Here is a 20,580-nt window from a genome sequence, read left to right as displayed (position 1 = left end):
AGTTCTCTCTCCTGCAATGATGGTTCTCTCGGACATCACTGCAGGAATTTCTGTAACTTAATCACATACTCACGTACGTACGTACTTTCCTTGACGCCCACAAGCATTTTTTGCTTGTTTCAAGCGTGGGTTGGACATGTATATGAGTGGGATTGGGTGGTTATAGAAAGGAGCAGCCTGGTATGGGCCAATAGGCCTTCTGCAGTTATCTTTATTCTTATGTTTTTGGTTTTAATAATATTAATGTTTACAAGGGAAATTGTAAAAGAAATCAGTATTATAGCGTTTTTTTTTTATTAAAATTCAAAGAACATCATCTTTTAAAATTGTGTACATTGAGGCAGCTATTTGGAACTCACACGACTTTATTAAGGTCCAGGACACACGGAAACGTCATCGTTTTTTTACTCTCAGATGTGTGGGCGGGACATCAACTCTTCAGCTACATTATTATGACCATCGTCATCAAATGTTCACATTTGATGACGAACTTAAAACAGACATTAAAACAGGCAACCTAGAACTTAAACAGGCATTATTGACTGCCGGTGACCCACTAGGTGGTCATTCTTCATTCACGTGAGGAATGTGGCGATTAAGGCATTTTCCTGAGACGTAAGACTTGGGACAGTGAGGATATGGGTAGGCCTTGTGAGCAGGTCTTGATGTAATGCGATTGGTAGCCTGTACCTCAACGAGAGCTTCATCACCATTAATGACGGAGGCTGCAGGGACGTTTTCTGCAACGGCAGTCAATTCTGGAGATAAATTGCAAGCGAACTGGCCGTTGGTTTTCTGCTTGTCAATCTCAGGATGTGCACGTCCACTGACTGAGAACTGATCGTGTGGCAGGTCGACTTTTTTGTTCTTGATGAAAAGGAATTTCAGGGATCTTTCGTCGTTTGGCTCCTTGGTGACTGAATAGTGTTCATAGCGGCCGGCTGAAGAGTGTTGGTGAGACACATACGGCAAAAATATGTGGTGTTGATCACAACTGATCAAATGGTCAAGTGGTGTGTGTCTGGCACTGGCAAGTGGTGCGTGTCTAGCACTAGCAAGAGGTGCGTGTCTGGCCCTAGCAAGTGGTGAGTGTCTGGCACCAGCAAATGATGAGTATCTGGCACTAGCAAGTGGTGAGTGTCTGGCACTAGCAAGTGTTGCGTGTCTGGCACCAGCAAGTGGTGAGTATCTGGCACTGGCAAGTGATGCGTGGCTCACACTGTCAAGTGGTGCGTGGCTCACACTGGCAAGTGGTGCGTGGCTGATTCTGGCAAGTGGTGCGTGGCTGACACTAGCAAGTAGTGTGTGGCTCACACTGGATAGTGGTGCGTTGCTGACACTGAGCGTGTGACCTCTTGTGTTGTTGGACACTCCATATTGATGTTGTAGTTCTTCGTAGGACTCGCCAAAAATAAGTTTGCAGGTATCATTATAGTTTTCACGATTATCGACATCAATATCGGGACTTTTAAGGGTAATATCTCTTTCTTTGTCGGGATTAATATTCGTGGAATCAACGCTCTTCTTAAACGGCAAACTGGCAGCAGGTTGTATGATATTTGTTGAATTTTCCTCAGAATCTTTACAACAAAATTTTGAAATGTAATCTGCGATTTGTTCTAGTGTTTCGGAATCGGAATTATCCATTATATGTCTGGCATTGGCAAGTAGTGTATGGCTGACACTGGATAGAGGTGCGTTACTGACACTAGATATCAGACTGAGCGTGTAACCTCTGGTGTTGTTGGACACTCCATATTGTTGTTGTAGTTCTTCGTAGGACTCGCAGAAAATAAGTTTGCAAGTATTATTATAGTTTTCACGATTATCGACTTCATTATCTTGTCTTTTAACGTTCATTACCCTTTCTATATCAGGATTAATAGTCGTGGAATCAACGCTCTTTTTAAGCGGCAAACTGGCAGTAGTTTGTATCATATTTGTTGCATTTTCCACATAATCCATACAATATTTTGAAATGTAATCTGCTATTTGTTCTAGTGTTTCGGATTCAGTATTATCCATTCTATGGATCTTAAAACAATGAAAGCAAGACGAGATCACTCGACCAAATAACTAAGTGTATAAACGCCTGTAAATTAAAGTCTGGTGTATATTCCGACCAGTTAGCAAGTTATGCAGAGTCTGATAGGGTGTTAGTGAGGAAATTTGGTACAGAGCAGCTTATATTACGCGCGTACCACCTGACCTGCCAGAAAGCCAGTCAGATGCTGTAAAATAAGAATTCACGTTTGTTAATGCTTGATTAATTGTCCCATAGACCAATCACCCTATTCCCAAACCAGTGTTTAACAGATTTCTGTGTGAAATGATGTAAGCGCAATGAGATAGAACAGCTTATTACTAGAGCTCGGGTGCATGGGGAATTGTGTAAAATCCTGGTTTTGTCTCGGAGAGACTGCAGGATCCGTGGTAGGTCAAGTTCATTTCTCGGTTGCAATTCTTATACTATGTGGTAGCTCAGTAGATTAAGGCGCGTCTGGGGCCTCTCAGACGAAGGTTCGAACCCGCATCAAGGCCTTTTAGATTTGTGCAGTGTTTAACAGGGTTTATGAACATAAGAATGAAGGCTAACTGTAGAAGGCCTACTGACCCATTACGAGGCAGCTCCTACTTATATCCACCCAATCCCACTCATATACAAGTCCAACCAGCGTTTGAAACAATCAAGGAACCCCACCTCCTCCACGTTATGCGGTAATTGATTATACAATCAATCAACAACCTTGTTACCGAACCAGTATTTACCCAGGTCTTTAATAAATCTAAACTTATCCAATTTATACCAATTGTTTAGAGTTGTGTCTTGTGTTGATAATTTTAATACTCTATTAATATTCCTTTTGTTATGTCCATTCATCTACTTGTAAACCTTTATCATGTCACCCCTAATTATTCGCCTTTCTAGTGAATGCAGTTTAGCTTTGTTATCCTTTTTCGTATGACATGTTTTTGATTTTGAGCATTAACTTCTGCGTCCTCCGACGTTGGACAAGTGAATTTATATCAATTCTATAGTAATGCAACCAAAGCTGAACTACATAATTTAAATTGGGCATAATCAGAGCAAGATATAGCTCAAGAACAACACCAGGTGATGTCTTGCAGGTGATGAGTCACAATAACGTGGGTAAAGTAAATTGACCAGACCACACACTAGAATGTGAAGGGACAACGACATTTCGGTTCGTTCTGGACCATTCTCAAGTCGATTGTGATGGGGATTTAGATGCAGGCAATAAATAGGCTAGAAAGAGGTTGGGAGCAAAGTGTAGTAGAGGAGATAGTAGTAGGAATAAAAACTGCAAAGGGCCTATTGGCCCATACGAGGCAGCTCCTGTTATAACCACCGAATGAAAAGGAGATAGTAATAGGAATAAGAAAAGGATAGTATGGGAACGTAAAGAAAACAAACAACAGCAAAGAGAGAAGAGAGAAAGAAAAGGAAAGAGAAAGAAAGATAAGTGCAAAGGTAAGCTTATATTAGGTCAGATTAGCTTATATTAGAAAGATTAGAGCTATGCTCTAATCTTTCTAACGTTTGACCTAAATAAGTGACCTAACGTTTGGTAAATAAGCTTACCCTTCATTTTATCTTTCTTTCTCTTTCCTTTTCTTTCTCTCTTCTCTTTTCAATTCTTTGTTTTTTTTTGCGTTCCCTTACTATCCTCTTCTTATTCCTATTACTATCTCCTTCTCATTTGGTGGTTATAATCGGAGCTGCCTCGTATGGGCCAATAGGCCCTCTGCAGTTCTTATTCCTACTACTACACTTTGCTCCCCACCTCTCTCTAGCCTATTTATTGCCTGCATCTACTTCCTCATCACATGCCGGAAAAACTTGACCTTGGAATCTGGGGGGTGTTCCAACACAGGCCTTACACCCCAGAACCCCTAAGATGCTTTAGATGTCAGAGATTTGGGCATCACAAAGATGGCTGCCAACGCCCAGTGAGGTGCGGAGTCTGCAGCCAGTCCCATGATACAAAAACATGTATTGATAAATTCAAGGCAAACCACCCTGTTCAGGCAAAATGCCCAAATTGTTCCAAGGCACATCATGCCTGGAACTTGAAATGCCCTGAAAGGCTGAAATGGCTTCAAACGAACCCCACCACGCCAACAGCGGAGCCGAAACCCCAACCAAAACGAATACCAGCTCCCATGCCCACTAAAACCGCGTGGGGTCTACCCATTCAGGAAGAGGGGGCACACGGCCCTTCACCATCGGCCATGGTGAAGGGTGAGAACACAGTGCAGGACAAAAAGAAAGATGGAGGACACAAGACTCATGTTCAAAGCAGTCGGCCTCCCATTTCATCCAGCAAGCACACTGGGGCCAATAGGAGTAGCAATTCCAGTGCCAAAGTTACCACCGAGAAGGGTTCTAAAAGCCACTAGGCCCTCAACCTGCACAACATTAAATAGTGCTCCCACTGAACTGAACGCTCTCTGGCCAATGCTAAAAACTTTGGTCACTGAGTTAATCGAAAGTCTGCTGTCTTCACATGGAATCAAGCAAACCACAGAGACTCGGAAGACAATTGAGCACAAGCTCAAAAAATTCGAAGATGTAATATCCATACCGTCAAGACAGCAGGGCAAGAGGCACCCCCATAAAAAGCAGATAGAGTCCAGGTCGTCGGAAAGCGACATTGATGAGGCAATTTCAGGACCACTAAGAACCTATACCCCAATTGCAACTTCCATGGCGTGTTCATCAGACTCCATGGATACCACGGAATTATCAGCACATTCCAAGAACCTAGAATTCTAAAGATCCTGCAATGGAATGCGCAAGGACTGCGCACTAAATTGCAACACTTGCAATGCATAGCAGCAACCAAAGGCATAGACATCCTGATACTACAGGAGAGCTTGCTTCGAGCCGGATTAGAACCTAAAATCTCAGGCTATCGAGGCTTCTTCCTTCCATGGATCAATGGGCAATCCAGGGGATGTGCAATCTATGTAAAAAGTGACCTGATCTCCAAATCCATAACCAGCCCACCCAATTGTGGAGCAGGGACAGAGGTAATGGGAGTCACCATTGAGCTAAGACACGACAAACTTGAAGTGTTCAATGTGTACAGGTCTCCACAAGCCGAAATGGATCTCTCTGTGTTATTTGGACACGCGACAACAACAAACACAATCATTTGTGGAGATTTTAATGCCCATCATCGATTGGCACTGGGCTCGAACAAAACAAATGAAGCCGGCATACACATTACACATCTACTGGACCAGCTTCCAGAAATACAAATCCTAAACAAGAATGAACCTACCCACATCCAAGGAGGCAGATTAGACCTAACCTTCGTTTCAGCCTCCCTAAGAGATGCAGCAACATGGTCAGTTGAGCCCACACTCACAAGCGACCACTATGGGGTCCAAATTGATCTTCAGTTAGACCTACCCACCCCACCTCCGCCATCTGAAGCCTGGAACTTTGCTTTAGCAAACTGGGACCGATTTCAAAACCTCATTTCAGAGTGGCAAAGAAACTATGATCTTCCCGAAGACATTAATCAGGCAGAACAAGAATTTGTCAAAGCGATTCAAAGTGCAGCCAACCACTCAATCCCACTGAAAAAACAGTCCACCGGACACCATAAAGATCATTGGTACTATTGCGAACGTGTCAAAGAACTCAACCATAGACTCAATAGAACAAGAAAGCTATACAAAAAGCAGCCAAGTGACCGCAACAGGATCTTACTTTGTGAGGTCAAGGAACATGTACATACCTTACCTACCTTGAGGCTACCTTGAGGTGCTTCCGGGGCTTAGTGTCCCCGCGGCCCGGTCGTCGACCAGGCCTCCTGGTTGCTGGACTGATCAACCAGCCTGTTAGACGCGGCTGCTCGCAGCCTGACGTATGAGTCACAGCCTGGTTGATCAGGTATCCTTTGGAGGTGCTTATCCAGTTCTCTCTTGAACACTGTGAGGGGTTTGCCAGTTATGCCCCTTATGTGTAGTGGAAGCGTGTTGAACAGTCTCGGGCCTCTGATGTTGATAGAGTTCTCTCTCAGAGTACCTGTTGCACCTCTGCTTTTCAACGGGGGTATTCTGCACATCCTGCCATGTCTTCTGGTCTCATGTGGTGTTATTTCTGTGTGCAGGTTTGGGACCAGCCCCTCAATTATTTTCCACGTATAAATTATTATGTATCTCTCCCGCCTGCGCTCAAGGGAGTACAGATTTAGGCTTATTAGTCGGTCCCAGTAATTTAGATGTTTTACTGAGTGGATTCTAGCAGTAAAGGATCTCTGCACGCTCTCTAGGTCAGCAATTTCTCCAGCTTTGAAAGGGGCTGTCATTGTGCAGCAGTACTCCACTCTAGATAGCACAAGCGTTTTGAAAAGTATCATCATCGGTATAGCATCTCTAGTGTGAAAAGCTCTTGTTATCCAACCTGTCATTTTTCTTGCAGTTGTGACGGCTACTTTATTGTGTTCTTTAAAGGTAAGGTCTTCCGACATGAGTACACCCAGGTCCTTTACATTGCCTTTTCGTTCTATGTTATGATTTGCCTGCGTTTTGTACGTGGTTTCTGTTTTTATATTTTCAATTTTTCCGTAGCGCATGAGCTGAAACTTATCCTCGTTGAATACCATATTATTTTCTGTAGCCCATAGAAAGACCCTATCATCGAGAGACCAGACAAATAAAGAACAAAAGTGGCTAGAATGGTGTTCACACCTGAATGAACACACCTCTCTCGGGGAGATGTGGCAGCAAATTCACCGGGCCAAAGGGAATAAAACACCTAAAGCTCCACACCCCAAAGATCCTCAACAGGAAGCCGAAGTACTGGCAACCAGGTTTGCAGAGAGAGAGCAGCCAGCAATCAACTTCCACCAGATGTATTAGCAGTACAGACCGGACTAGAGGAAGAAAGGTGGCACAGAATCCTTACAGCATGTGAAGAATGGGCTCGAACAGGGGGCATTAGTGTCAGAGACACTAATGCCCACACTGGATGAGCTCAATCGGGCTAAGAAAAACTCCAAGGATACATCCCCTGGAGCCGACAAAATAACCTATAAAATGATTAGAAACCTCGGCCCAGAGGGAGACGCTGCATACCTAAGGTTAATTAATTTAGCCTGGACTTCTCAAACTAGACCTTCTGCTTGGAATAGAGCAGACATAGTGCCGATCCCAAAACCCAAAGATCCAGCTAATCCCAGGCCCATCTCTCTCCAAAGCTGTGCAGCCAAGACGGCTGACAGAATGGCACTCAACAGACTGGAGTGGAAAATGCCTAAACTGCACCATGATATGTATGCCTATAGAAGAGGGGTTGGCACAGTGGAATGCATTACAATTCTGTTAGCCCACTTGAATGACAGACCAGGAATGCTGATATTCCTGGACCTCGAAAAAGCCTTTGAACTGGCTAGCGCCCCAGCTATTCTCTGCTGCCTCATTGACAAAGAGGTGAGAGGCAACCTGCTCTCCTGGACCAAAAACTGTCTCATAAACAGAGAAGCAAGAATAAAACTTCATGGCACAGTCTCTGAGTACAAAAGACATGAAAATGGTACACCGCAAGGAGGTATTCTTAGCCCTCTTCTCTTCAACTGTTTAATGGAAAGAATAATGAGGTTGAAACTCCCACATCACTGCAGGCTGCTAAACTACGCGGACGACTTTGTCATCATCATAAAAGGAAGGGATGCGGCGCGCCTTGCACCCAAATGCTTAGACTGCATCAGTAAAGAGGCAAAACAGATTGGGATCAAACTCAACCCCTCAAAGTCAAAGACCATGCCCATAAAAATAGCGAAGCCCAACATCCAACTCACAGTACAGGGTCAACCAATAGAATGGGTCGACACCTATCAGTATCTAGGAATCATCCTGGACACACGCATGAATTTTAATGCTGAGGTCACATACTTGAGAGAGCGAACTGCGGCCCGGACGGCAATCCTCAGGTCGCTAACCTCCCTTTCTGGAGGAGCCAATCTGCAAGTCCTTCGCACATACTATGTACAGGCAGTCAGATCAGTGATCGATTATGCCGCACCTGCACTCACAAATCTATCACACCAACAGTGGAAAAAGCTTGAAGTTGCCCAAAACAATGCTATGAGAGCTGCACTGGGAGCCCCATGTGGACCAGGCTTGAAACTCTTAGACTGGAGACGGGTTTGCCCTCTCTACAAGAAAGAATATCACAAAGGACAGCTACAATTATCAGTAAGATAATTATTTCTTCTGATCCAATCCCAGTACGGCAGGCCTTGGTGGTTGGACTAGGCCAAAACAATGGAAACTCTTGGGTTGCAAGAGCAGGAAAAGTCCTAAACAGACTACATTTAAAAATCATGATTCTTGATAGAGAGGGTGATCATCCACACCCAAATTACACTCCTTCCGCGCCGTGGGAAGAGCCTACTTTCAAAATAGTAATAGAAAGTCTCCCAATGAAAAAGGCTGCCTATGATCCGACAATCCTAAGGCGCATAATAGAAGAGCAAATGTATAGCATAGCAGTTGCAGGAGCCACCCACATCTTCACAGACGGATCGGTGGACACAGAAAATGAGAGTGCTGGCGCTGCTCTTTGTACGACCAGCGTTCAGGCATATTGGAGACTGGGAGGACTAGTATCATCAACCCAAACTGAGCTGTTCGCCATACAACAGGCATTCGCATATGTGATTGCACAAAACACTCAAAATGCAATCATACACACAGACTCAAAAGCTGCACTTCAAATACTAGGACAAAAACAGTGGAAAGATAATGTGGAAATAATTACCACCATTTTGTATCAAGGAGCAGTCGCTAAAGGCAAAGGCCTCAACATAACTTTAAACTGGATCCCATCCCATATTGGAATCCCATTAAATGAAAAAGCTGATGAAATTGCTAAATTGGCAACTCGTCATCCAGTGATACATAAAACAATTCAACCCAGCCTAGAGAACATAAAAAACATCATCACCAAAAAACTCTCACATCTCAACAAAGCCTACCTACACCAGAGAATAGCTGAAGGTTCGCCATCTGCAACATGGTATCTTCAGGCAACCAAATTAGAAAGGTTAAATATCCCAAAAGGAATCCACAGGGAAATAGCAGTTAGGCTATATAGACTACGTCTAGGTTACAGATGCAACTGGTGAACCCCGACAGAGAGAGTGCATCTTCTGCCAAACTGTCACAGAAAAGCCATTACTTCACTATCTTCTGGAATGTGAAGCAACCAATGACCTTAGAAGAGCTTTAAGAGTTCCTGAATCATGCAGTGGCCACCCTGAAGCCATCAACACAGCCACTCTCCTGGTCAAAGGTGTCCAGCACCTGGACACCCTCATAAAGACTGTGAAGCAGTATCCTCCCCCACGATAACAGCTTGATGGGTAAATGCAACCTCAGAACACTGGGAAAAAAAAAGAAAAAAAAAATTGTACCACTTACGGGCTATTCATGCCCGTGCTACCTCTTGGGTGGCTTAATCTTTATCAATCATCAATCAATCTTCCTCATCACAATCGATTTGAGAATGGTCCAGGACGGACCGAAATGTCGTCGTTTCACCTTCTAGTGTGTGGTCTGGTCAACCAGGTGTCTTATTGCTAACACGTCGATTAATAAATCCCAGTGTCCTATTTACCTTATTTTGCCTTAGCAAAGCTTTTGATACAGTGCCATATGAATGACTGATTAAAAAGATAGAAGTTCATGACATTGGGGATGCTATAATAAGTTGGATTAGGGCGTGGCTATACCAAAGGAAACAGAGAGTTAGTATAAATGGGGATAAGTCAGACTGTGAAAATGTTGTAAGAGGTGTGCCTCAAGGCTCTGTCCTGGGACCGATGTTATACATAATAGGAACATCAGAACATAAGAATATATGTAATTGCAGAACGCCTATTGGCCCATACCTGGAAGCTCCTATTTATAACCACCAATCCCACTCATATACATTTCCAACCCACGCTTGAAACAATCAAAGGGACCCTTTCTCCACCATGCCAAGTAGCAACTGGTTCAACAAATCAACAACCCTGTTACCAAACAAGTATTTACCGAGGTCTCTCCTTGAAACCTAATCTAATCCAGTTTATACCTATTGTTTCGTGTTCTGACTTGTGTTGATACTTTTAATACCCTATTAATATCCCCTTTATGTCCATTCATCTACTTGTAAACCTCTGTCATGTTACCCCTTACTCTTCGCCTTTCCAGTGAATGCAATTTTAGCTTTGTTAATCTTTCTTTATAAGACAGGTTTCTAATTTGTGGAATTAACTTCCTCATCCAACGCTGGACTCGTTCAGGTGAATTTATATCCATATTTCCGTAGCAGTATATGGTGAGTATATAAAAGAATATAATTACATAAAAACAAAGATTATTTAGGTGCCCTAAAATACAGAGACAATGTAGGGTTAATCAGTCAGACACTCCTTTCCCTCAACAGTTCTCTCTCCTGCAATGATGGTTCTCTCGGACATCACTGCAGGAATTTCTGTAACTTAATCACATACTCACGTACGTACGTACTTTCCTTGACGCCCACAAGCATTTTTTGCTTGTTTCAAGCGTGGGTTGGACATGTATATGAGTGGGATTGGGTGGTTATAGATAGGAGCTGCCAGGTATGGGCCAATAGGCCTTCTGCAGTTACCTTTATTCTTATTTTTTTGGTTTTAATAATATTAATGTTTACAAGGGAAATTGAAAAAGAAATCAGTATTATAGCGTTTTTTTTTATTAAAATTTCAAAGAACATCATCTTTTAAAATTGTGTACATTGGGGCAGCTATTTGGAACTCACACGACTTTATTAAGGTCCAGGACACACGGAAACGTCATCGTTTTTTTACTCTCAAATGTGTGGGCGGGACATCAACTCTTCAGCTTCATTATTGTGACCATCGTCATCAAATGTTCACATTATACATGTACAGACATAAGTGCTCAGCTTCTGGATAGCCAACGTGTTTCAATCTGGCGATTTTGGAACCTAGAACTTAAACAGGCATTATTGACTGCCGGTGACCCACTAGGTGGTCATTCTTGTGGACGTGAGGAATGTGGCGATTAAGGCATTTTCCTGAGACGTAAGACTTGGGACAGTGAGGACATGGGTAGCCCTTGTGAGCAGGTCTTGATGTAATGCGATTGGTAGCCTGTACCTCAACGAGAGCTTCATCACCATTAATGACGGAGGCGGCAGGGACGTTTTCTGCAACGGCAGTCAATTCTGGAGATAAATTGCAAGCGAACTGGCCGTTGGTTTTCTGCTTGTCAATCTCAGGATGTGCACGTCCACTGACTGAGAACTGATCGTGTGGCAGGTCGACTTTTTTGTTCTTGATGAAAAGGAATTTCAGGGATCTTTCGTCGTTTGGCTCCTTCTTGGTGACTGAATAGTGTTCATAGCGGCCGGCTGAAGAGTGTTGGTGAGACACATACGGCAAAAATATGTGGTGTTGATCACAACTGATCAAATGGTCAAGTGGTGTGTGTCTGGCACTGGCAAGTGGTGCGTGTCTAGCACTAGCAAGAGGTGCGTGTCTGGCCCTAGCAAGTGGTGAGTGTCTGGCACCAGCAAATGATGAGTATCTGGCACTAGCAAGTGGTGAGTGTCTGGCACTAGCAAGTGTTGCGTGTCTGGCACCAGCAAGTGGTGAGTATCTGGCACTGGCAAGTGATGCGTGGCTCACACTGGCAAGTGGTGCGTGGCTGATACTGGCAAGTGGTGCGTGGCTGACACTAGCAAGTAGTGTGTGGCTCACACTGGATAGTGGTGCATTGCTGACACTGAGCGTGTGACCTCTTGTGTTGTTGGACACTCCATATTGATGTTGTAGTTCTTCGTAGGACTCGCCAAAAATAAGTTTGCAGGTATCATTATAGTTTTCACGATTATCGACATCATTATCGGGACTTTTGAGGGTAATAACTCCTTCTTTGTCGGGATTAATATTCGTGGAATCAACGCTCTTCTTAAGCGGCAAACTGGCAGCAGGTTGTATGATATTTGTTGAATTTTCCTCAGAATCCTTACAACAATATTTTGAAATGTAATCTGCGATTTGTTCTAGTGTTTCGGAATCGGACTTATCCATTCTATGTCTGGTACGGGCAAGTGGTGTGTGGCTCACACTGGATAGTGGTGCGTTGCTGACGCTGGAGATCAGACTGAGCGTGTGACCTCTGGTGTTGTTGGACACTCCATATTGTTGTTGTAGTTCTTCGTAGGACTCACCAAAAATAAGTTTGCAGGTATCATTATAGTTTTCACGATTATCGACATCATTATCGGGACTTTTGAGGGTAATAACTCTTTCTTTGTCGGGATTAATAGTGGAATCAACGCTCTTCTTAAGCGGCAAACTGGCAGCAGGTTGTATGATATTTGTTGAATTTTCCTCAGAATCCTTACAACAATATTTTGAAATGTAATCTGCGATTTGTTCTAGTGTTTCGGAATCGGAATTATCCATTATATGTCTGGCATTGGCAAGTGGTGCGTGGCTGACTCTGGCAAGTGGTGCGTCACTGGCAAGTAGTGTATGGCTGACACTGGATAGTGGTGCGTTACTGACACTAGATATCAGACTGAGCGTGTGACCTCTGGTGTTATTGGACACTCCATATTGTTGTTGTAGTTCTTCGTAGGACTCGCCGAAAATAAGTTTGCAAGTATTATTATAGTTTTCACGATTATCGACTTCATTATCTTGTCTTTTAACGTTCATTACCCTTTCTATATCAGGATTAATAGTCGTGGAATCAACGCTCTTTTTAAGCGGCAAACTGGCAGTAGTTTGTATCATATTTGTTGCATTTTCCACATAATCCATACAATATTTTGAAATGTAATCTGCTATTTGTTCTAGTGTTTCGGATTCAGTATTATCCATTCTATGGATCTTAAAACAATGAAAGCAAGACGAGATCACTCAACCAAATAATTAAGTGTATAAACGCCTGTAAATTACAGTCTGGTGTATATTCCGACCAGTTAGCAAGTTATGCAGAGTCTGATAGGGTGTTAGTGAGGAAATTTGGTACAGAGCAGTTTATATTACGCGCGTACCACCTGACCTGCCAGAAAGCCAGTCAGATGCTGTAAAATAAGAATTCACGTTTGTTAATGCTTGATTAATTGTCCCATAGACCAATCACCCTATTCCCAAACCAGTGTTTAACAGATTTCTGTGTGAAATGATGTAAGCGCAATGAGATAGAACAGCTTATTACTAGAGCTCGGGTGCATGGGGAATTGTGTAAAATCCTGGTTTGTGTCTCGGAGAGACTGCAGGATCCGTGGTAGGTCAAGTTCATTTCTCGGTTGCAATTCTTATACTATGTCGTAGCTCAGTCGATTAAGGCGCGTCTGGGGCCTCTCAGACGAAGGTTCGAACACGCATCAAGGGCTTTTAGATTTGTGCAGTGTTTAACAGGGTTTATGAACATAAGAATGAAGGTAACTGTAGAAGGCCTACTGACCCATTACGAGGCAGCTCCTACTTATATCCACCCAATCCCACTCATATACAAGTCCAACCAGCGTTTGAAACAATCAAGGAACCCCACCTCCTCCTCGTTATGCGGTAATTGATTATACAATCAATCAACAACCTTGTTACCGAACCAGTATTTACCCAGGTCTTTAATAAATCTAAACTTATCCAATTTATACCAATTGTTTAGAGTTGTGTCTTGTGTTGATAATTTTAATACTCTATTAATATTCCTTTTGTTATGTCCATTCATCTACTTGTAAACCTTTATCATGTCACCCCTAATTATTCGTCTTTCTAGTGAATGCAATTTAAGCTTTGTTATTCTTATTTCGTATGACATGTTTCTGATTTTGAGCATTAACTTCTACGTCCTCCGACGTTGGACAAGTGAATTTATATCAATTCTATAGTAATGCAACCAAAGCTGAACTACATAATTTAAATTGGGCATAATCAGAGCAAGATATAGCTCAAGAACAACACCAGGTGATGTCTTGCAGGTGATGAGTCACAATAACGTGGGTAAAGTAAATTGACCAGACCACACACTAGAATGTGAAGGGACGACGACGTTTCGGTTCGTTCTGGACCATTCTCAAGTCGATTGTGATGGGGATTTAGATGCAGGCAATAAATAGGCTAGAAAGAGATTGGGAGCAAAGTGCAGTAGAGGAGATAGTAGTAGGAATAAAAACTGCAAAGGGCCTATTGGCCCAAACGAGGCAGCTCCTGTTATAACCACCGAATGAAAAGGAGATAGTAATAGGAATAAGAAAAGGATAGTAAGGGAACGTAAAGAAAACAAAGAACAGAAAAGAGAGAAGAGAGAAAGAAAAGGAAAGAGAAAGAAAGATAAGTGCAAAGGTAAGCTTATATTAGGTCACGTTTGTTAGAAAGATTAGAGCTATGCTCTAATCTTTCTAACGTTTGACCTAAATAAGTGACCTAACGTTTGGTAAATAAGCTTACCCTTCATTTTATCTTTCTTTCTCTTTCCTTTTCTTTCTCTCTTCTCTTTTCAATTCGTTGTTTTTTTGCGTTCCCTTACTATCCTCTTCTTATTCCTATTACTATCTCCTTCTCATTTGGTGGTTATAATCGGAGCTGCCTCGTATGGGCCAATAGGCCCTCTGCAGTTCTTATTCCTACTACTACACTTTGCTCCCCACCTCTCTCTAGCCTATTTATTGCCTGCATCTACTTCCTCATCACATGCCGGAAAAACTTGACCTTGGAATCTGGGGGGTGTTCCAACACAGGCCTTACACCCCAGAACCCCTAAGATGCTTTAGATGTCAGAGATTTGGGCATCACAAAGATGGCTGCCAACGCCCAGTGAGGTGCGGAGTCTGCAGCCAGTCCCATGATACAAAAACATGTATTGATAAATTCAAGGCAAACCACCCTGTTCAGGCAAAATGCCCAAATTGTTCCAAGGCACATCATGCCTGGAACTTGAAATGCCCTGAAAGGCTCAAATGGCTTCAAACGAACCCCACCACGCCAACAGCGGAGCCGAAACCCCAACCAAAACGAATACCAGCTCCCATGCCCACTAAAACCGCGTGGGGTCTACCCATTCAGGAAGAGGGGGCACACGGCCCTTCACCATCGGCCATGGTGAAGGGTGAGAACACAGTGCAGGACAAAAAGAAAGATGGAGGACACAAGACTCATGTTCAAAGCAGTCGGCCTCCCATTTCATCCAGCAAGCACACTGGGGCCAATAGGAGTAGCAATTCCAGTGCCAAAGTTACCACCGAGAAGGGTCTAAAAGCCACTAGGCCCTCAACCTGCACAACATTAAATAGTGCTCCCACTGAACTGAACGCTCTCTGGCCAATGCTAAAAACTTTGGTCACTGAGTTAATCGAAAGTCTGCTGTCTTCACATGGAATCAAGCAAACCACAGAGACTCGGAAGACAATTGAGCACAAGCTCAAAAAATTCGAAGATGTAATATCCATACCGTCAAGACAGCAGGGCAAGAGGCACCCCCATAAAAAGCAGATAGAGTCCAGGTCGTCGGAAAGCGACATTGATGAGGCAATTTCAGGACCACTAAGAACCTATACCCCAATTGCAACTTCCATGGCGTGTTCATCAGACTCCATGGATACCACGGAATTATCAGCACATTCCAAGAACCTAGAATTCTAAAGATCCTGCAATGGAATGCGCAAGGACTGCGCACTAAATTGCAACACTTGCAATGCATAGCAGCAACCAAAGGCATAGACATCCTGATACTACAGGAGAGCTTGCTTCGAGCCGGATTAGAACCTAAAATCTCAGGCTATCGAGGCTTCTTCCTTCCATGGATCAATGGGCAATCCAGGGGATGTGCAATCTATGTAAAAAGTGACCTGATCTCCAAATCCATAACCAGCCCACCCAATTGTGGAGCAGGGACAGAGGTAATGGGAGTCACCATTGAGCTAAGACACGACAAACTTGAAGTGTTCAATGTGTACAGGTCTCCACAAGCCGAAATGGATCTCTCTGTGTTATTTGGACACGCGACAACAACAAACACAATCATTTGTGGAGATTTTAATGCCCATCATCGATTGGCACTGGGCTCGAACAAAACAAATGAAGCCGGCATACACATTACACATCTACTGGACCAGCTTCCAGAAATACAAATCCTAAACAAGAATGAACCTACCCACATCCAAGGAGGCAGATTAGACCTAACCTTCGTTTCAGCCTCCCTAAGAGATGCAGCAACATGGTCAGTTGAGCCCACACTCACAAGCGACCACTATGGGGTCCAAATTGATCTTCAGTTAGACCTACCCACCCCACCTCCGCCATCTGAAGCCTGGAACTTTGCTTTAGCAAACTGGGACCGATTTCAAAACCTCATTTCAGAGTGGCAAAGAAACTATGATCTTCCCGAAGACATTAATCAGGCAGAACAAGAATTTGTCAAAGCGATTCAAAGTGCAGCCAACCACTCAATCCCACTGAAAAAACAGTCCACCGGACACCATAAAGATCATTGGTACTATTGCGAACGTGTCAAAGAACTCAACCATAGACTCAATAGAACAAGAAAGCTATACAAAAAGCAGCCAAGTGACCGCAACAGGATCTTACTTTGTGAGGTCAAGGAACATGTACATCGAGAGACCAGACAAATAAAAGAACAAAAGTGGCTAGAATGGTGTTCACACCTGAATGAACACACCTCTCTCGGGGAGATGTGGCAGCAAATTCACCGGGCCAAAGGGAATAAAACACCTAAAGCTCCACACCCCAAAGATCCTCAACAGGAAGCCGAAGTACTGGCAACCAGGTTTGCAGAGAGAGCAGCCAGCAATCAACTTCCACCAGATGTATTAGCAGTACAGACCGGACTAGAGGAAGAAAGGTGGCGCAGTATCCTTACAGCATGTGAAGAATGGGCTCGAACAGGGGGCATTAGTGTCAGAGACACTAATGCCCACACTGGATGAGCTCAATCGGGCTAAGAAAAACTCCAAGGATACATCCCCTGGAGCCGACAAAATAACCTATAAAATGATTAGAAACCTCGGCCCAGAGGGAGACGCTGCATACCTAAGGTTAATTTAGCCTGGACTTCTCAAACTAGACCTTCTGCTTGGAATAGAGCAGACATAGTGCCGATCCCAAAACCCAAAGATCCAGCTAATCCCAGGCCCATCTCTCTCCAAAGCTGTGCTGCCAAGACGGCTGACAGAATGGCACTCAACAGACTGGAGTGGAAAATGCCTAAACTGCACCATGATATGTATGCCTATAGAAGAGGGGTTGGCACAGTGGAATGCATTACAACTCTGTTAGCCCACTTGAATGACAGACCAGGAATGCTGATATTCCTGGACCTCGAAAAAGCCTTTGAACTGGCTAGCGCCCCAGCTATTCTCTGCTGCCTCATTGACAAAGAGGTGAGAGGCAACCTGCTCTCCTGGACCAAAAACTGTCTCATAAACAGAGAAGCAAGAGTAAAACTTCATGGCACAGTCTCTGAGTACAAAAGACATGAAAATGGTACACCGCAAGGAGGTATTCTTAGCCCTCTTCTCTTCAACTGTTTAATGGAAAGAATAATGAGGTTGAAACTCCCACATCACTGCAGGCTGCTAAACTACGCGGACGACTTTGTCATCATCATAAAAGGAAGGGATGCGGCGCGCCTTGCACCCAAATGCTTAGACTGCATCAGTAAAGAGGCAAAACAGATTGGGATCAAACTCAACCCCTCAAAGTCAAAGGCCATGCCCATAAAAATAGCGAAGCCCAACATCCAACTCACAGTACAGGGTCAACCAATAGAATGGGTCGACACCTATCAGTATCTAGGAATCATCCTGGACACACACATGAATTTTAATGCTGAGGTCACATACTTGAGAGAGCGAACTGCGGCCCGGACGGCAATCCTCAGGTCGCTAACCTCCCTTTCTGGAGGAGCCAATCTGCAAGTCCTTCGCACATACTATGTACAGGCAGTCAGATCAGTGATCGATTATGCCGCACCTGCACTCACAAATCTATCACACCAACAGTGGAAAAAGCTTGAAGTTGCCCAAAACAATGCTATGAGAGCTGCACTGGGAGCCCCCATGTGGACTAGGCTTGAAACTCTTAGACGGGAGACGGGTTTGCCCACTCTACAAGAAAGAATATCACAAAGGAATATCCCTTTGCCCTCTCTACAAAGGAAAGAATATCAGCTACAATTATCAGTAAGATAATTATTTCTTCTGATCCAATCCCAGTACGGCAGGCTTTGGTGGTTGGACTAGGCCAAAACAATGGAAACTCTTGGGTTGCAAGAGCAGGAAAAGTCCTAAACAGACTACATTTAAAAAACATGATTCTTGATAGAGAGGGTGATCATCCACACCCAAATTACACTCCTTCCGCGCCGTGGGAAGAGCCTACTTTCAAAATAGTAATAGAAAGTCTCCCAATGAAAAAGGCTGCCTATGATCCGACAATCCTAAGGCGCATAATAGAAGAGCAAATGTATAGCAGGAGCCACCCACATCTTCACAGACGGATCGGTGGACACAGAAAATGAGAGTGCTGGCGCTGCTCTTTGCACGACCAGCGTTCAGGCATATTGGAGACTGGGAGGACTAGTATCATCAACCCAAACTGAGCTGTTCGCCATACAACAGGCATTCGCATATGTGATTGCACAAAACACTCAAAATGCAATCATACACACAGACTCAAAAGCTGCACTTCAAATACTAGGACAAAAACAGTGGAAAGATAATGTGGAAATAATTACCACCATTTTGTATCAAGGAGCAGTCGCTAAAGGCAAAGGCCTCAACATAACTTTAAACTGGATCCCATCCCATATTGGAATCCCATTAAATGAAAAAGCTGATGAAATTGCTAAATTGGCAACTCGTCATCCAGTGATACATAAAACAATTCAACCCAGCCTAGAGAACATAAGAAACATCATCATCAAAAAACTCTCACATCTCAACAAAGCCTACCTACACCAGAGAATAGCTGAAGGTTCACCCTCTGCAACATGGCATCTTCAGGCAACCAAATTAGAAAGGTTAAATATCCCAAAAAGAATCCACAGGGAAATAGCAGTTAGGCTATATAGACTACGTCTAGGTTACAGATGCAACTGGGAGATTGGTGAATCCCGACAGAGAGAGTGCATCTTCTGCCAAACTGTCACAGAAAAGCCATTACTTCACTATCTTCTGGAATGTGAAGCAACCAATGACCTTAGAAGAGCTTTAAGAGTTCCTGAATCATGCAGTGGCCGCCCTGAAGCCATCAACACAGCCACTCTCCTGGTCAACAAAGGTGTCCAGCAGCTGGACACTCTCATAAAGACTGAAGCAGTATCCTCCCCCACGATAAAAGCTTGATGGTTAAATGCAACCTCAGAACACTGGGAAAAAAAAATTGTACCACTTACGGGATATTCATGCCCGTGCCACCTCTTGGGTGGCTTAATCTTTATCAATCAATCATCATGAGCCAACAGTCTAAGATGGACTTGGATATTACGAATTGCAGCCGTGGGCTGTGGCTGGTCAAGGTACCTAAATATTTGGGGGACAAATGGGCAGACTGTGCTGGCCATGACGTTGGAAAGCTTAAGATTACCAAGGTGCCTGGTAAACCTCCGACAATAACCTTTAAATCTAGTGAACACACCATGAAGGACGGGAAAATTCCTCGAGAGCACAAGGTAAGTTCTCATAGTTTAAAAGAAATGACACTCGGAGTTCTTTCTGAACCAGATCTCGGCAGCAGCAGCTCGGATGCTGCAGTTTCCGAGACACAGCAATTGTCCTTTGAGGGACAAGTCATCCACAAACTAGAATGTCAGCCTGTAGTGGACGACTACTATATCAATCAGAAAAGGGAAGCTGTGAAGAAAGCTGCCCAGTCTCTTCATACAGTAAAGCTTATTGACAGACCCCTCAACGGCTATAAGCCTATTTCACACCATAAACATAATGTTTATTTAGAGCAGATGAAGAAGGCAGAAGGCAAGACGATTCGTGATGATAAAGATAAGGTCATGGAGTTGTTGTTTGCTGCATTTGAAAATCATCAGTATTACAATATTAAGGATCTCCACAAGATTACCCGACAACCAATCACATATCTAAAGGAGATCCTGAAAGACCTATGTAACTATAATGTTAAGTATCCTCACAAGAATATGTGGGAACTCAAGCCCGAGTACCGTCATTACAAGCTTGCCGAAAAGGCTGTGGAAAATTCAGTGTATGAGGTTCATATTAAACTTTGTTTCACAGTACAAAGGTAAAGAAAACGTGAAAGATCCAGGCAAATATTAGCCTCATACTACAAGTCTGAGGTTATGATCTACCTTGCGGTGCTTGTGCCTCTATCCGCTGCCCTTTACTGCAAGCCACGGCCGCTGCTCTGTCCCGTCTTCCAGACTGTGCAGTATCAGGACGAGTGGCAGAATGTCACAGAGATCGTGGTGTTTCCCATCAACCAGATCCTCCTCAACACCGTGTTCCAGGTCAGTGATGTTCCCGTGACCTCCGTCACAGTCCAG

At 43.7% G+C, this 20,580-nt stretch overlaps 1 protein-coding gene across 1 annotated transcript; it reads left to right on the top strand.

Moving 5' to 3' along the window:
• The first annotated feature begins 19,701 nt into the window (after positions 1–19,701).
• Positions 19,702–20,322, top strand: LOC138356463 (general transcription factor IIF subunit 2-like). The gene has a single exon (XM_069312623.1). It carries the CDS (start codon positions 19,702–19,704, stop codon positions 20,320–20,322), a length of 621 nt encoding a protein of 206 aa, XP_069168724.1.
• The last annotated feature ends 258 nt before the right edge of the window (positions 20,323–20,580 follow it).

Source organism: Procambarus clarkii, chromosome 72 (assembly GCF_040958095.1).
Source record: "Procambarus clarkii isolate CNS0578487 chromosome 72, FALCON_Pclarkii_2.0, whole genome shotgun sequence".
Lineage (NCBI taxonomy): Eukaryota > Metazoa > Arthropoda > Malacostraca > Decapoda > Cambaridae > Procambarus > Procambarus clarkii.
Note: the sequence above shows the minus strand (reverse complement) of the source record. Positions and strands in the feature narration are given on the sequence as shown.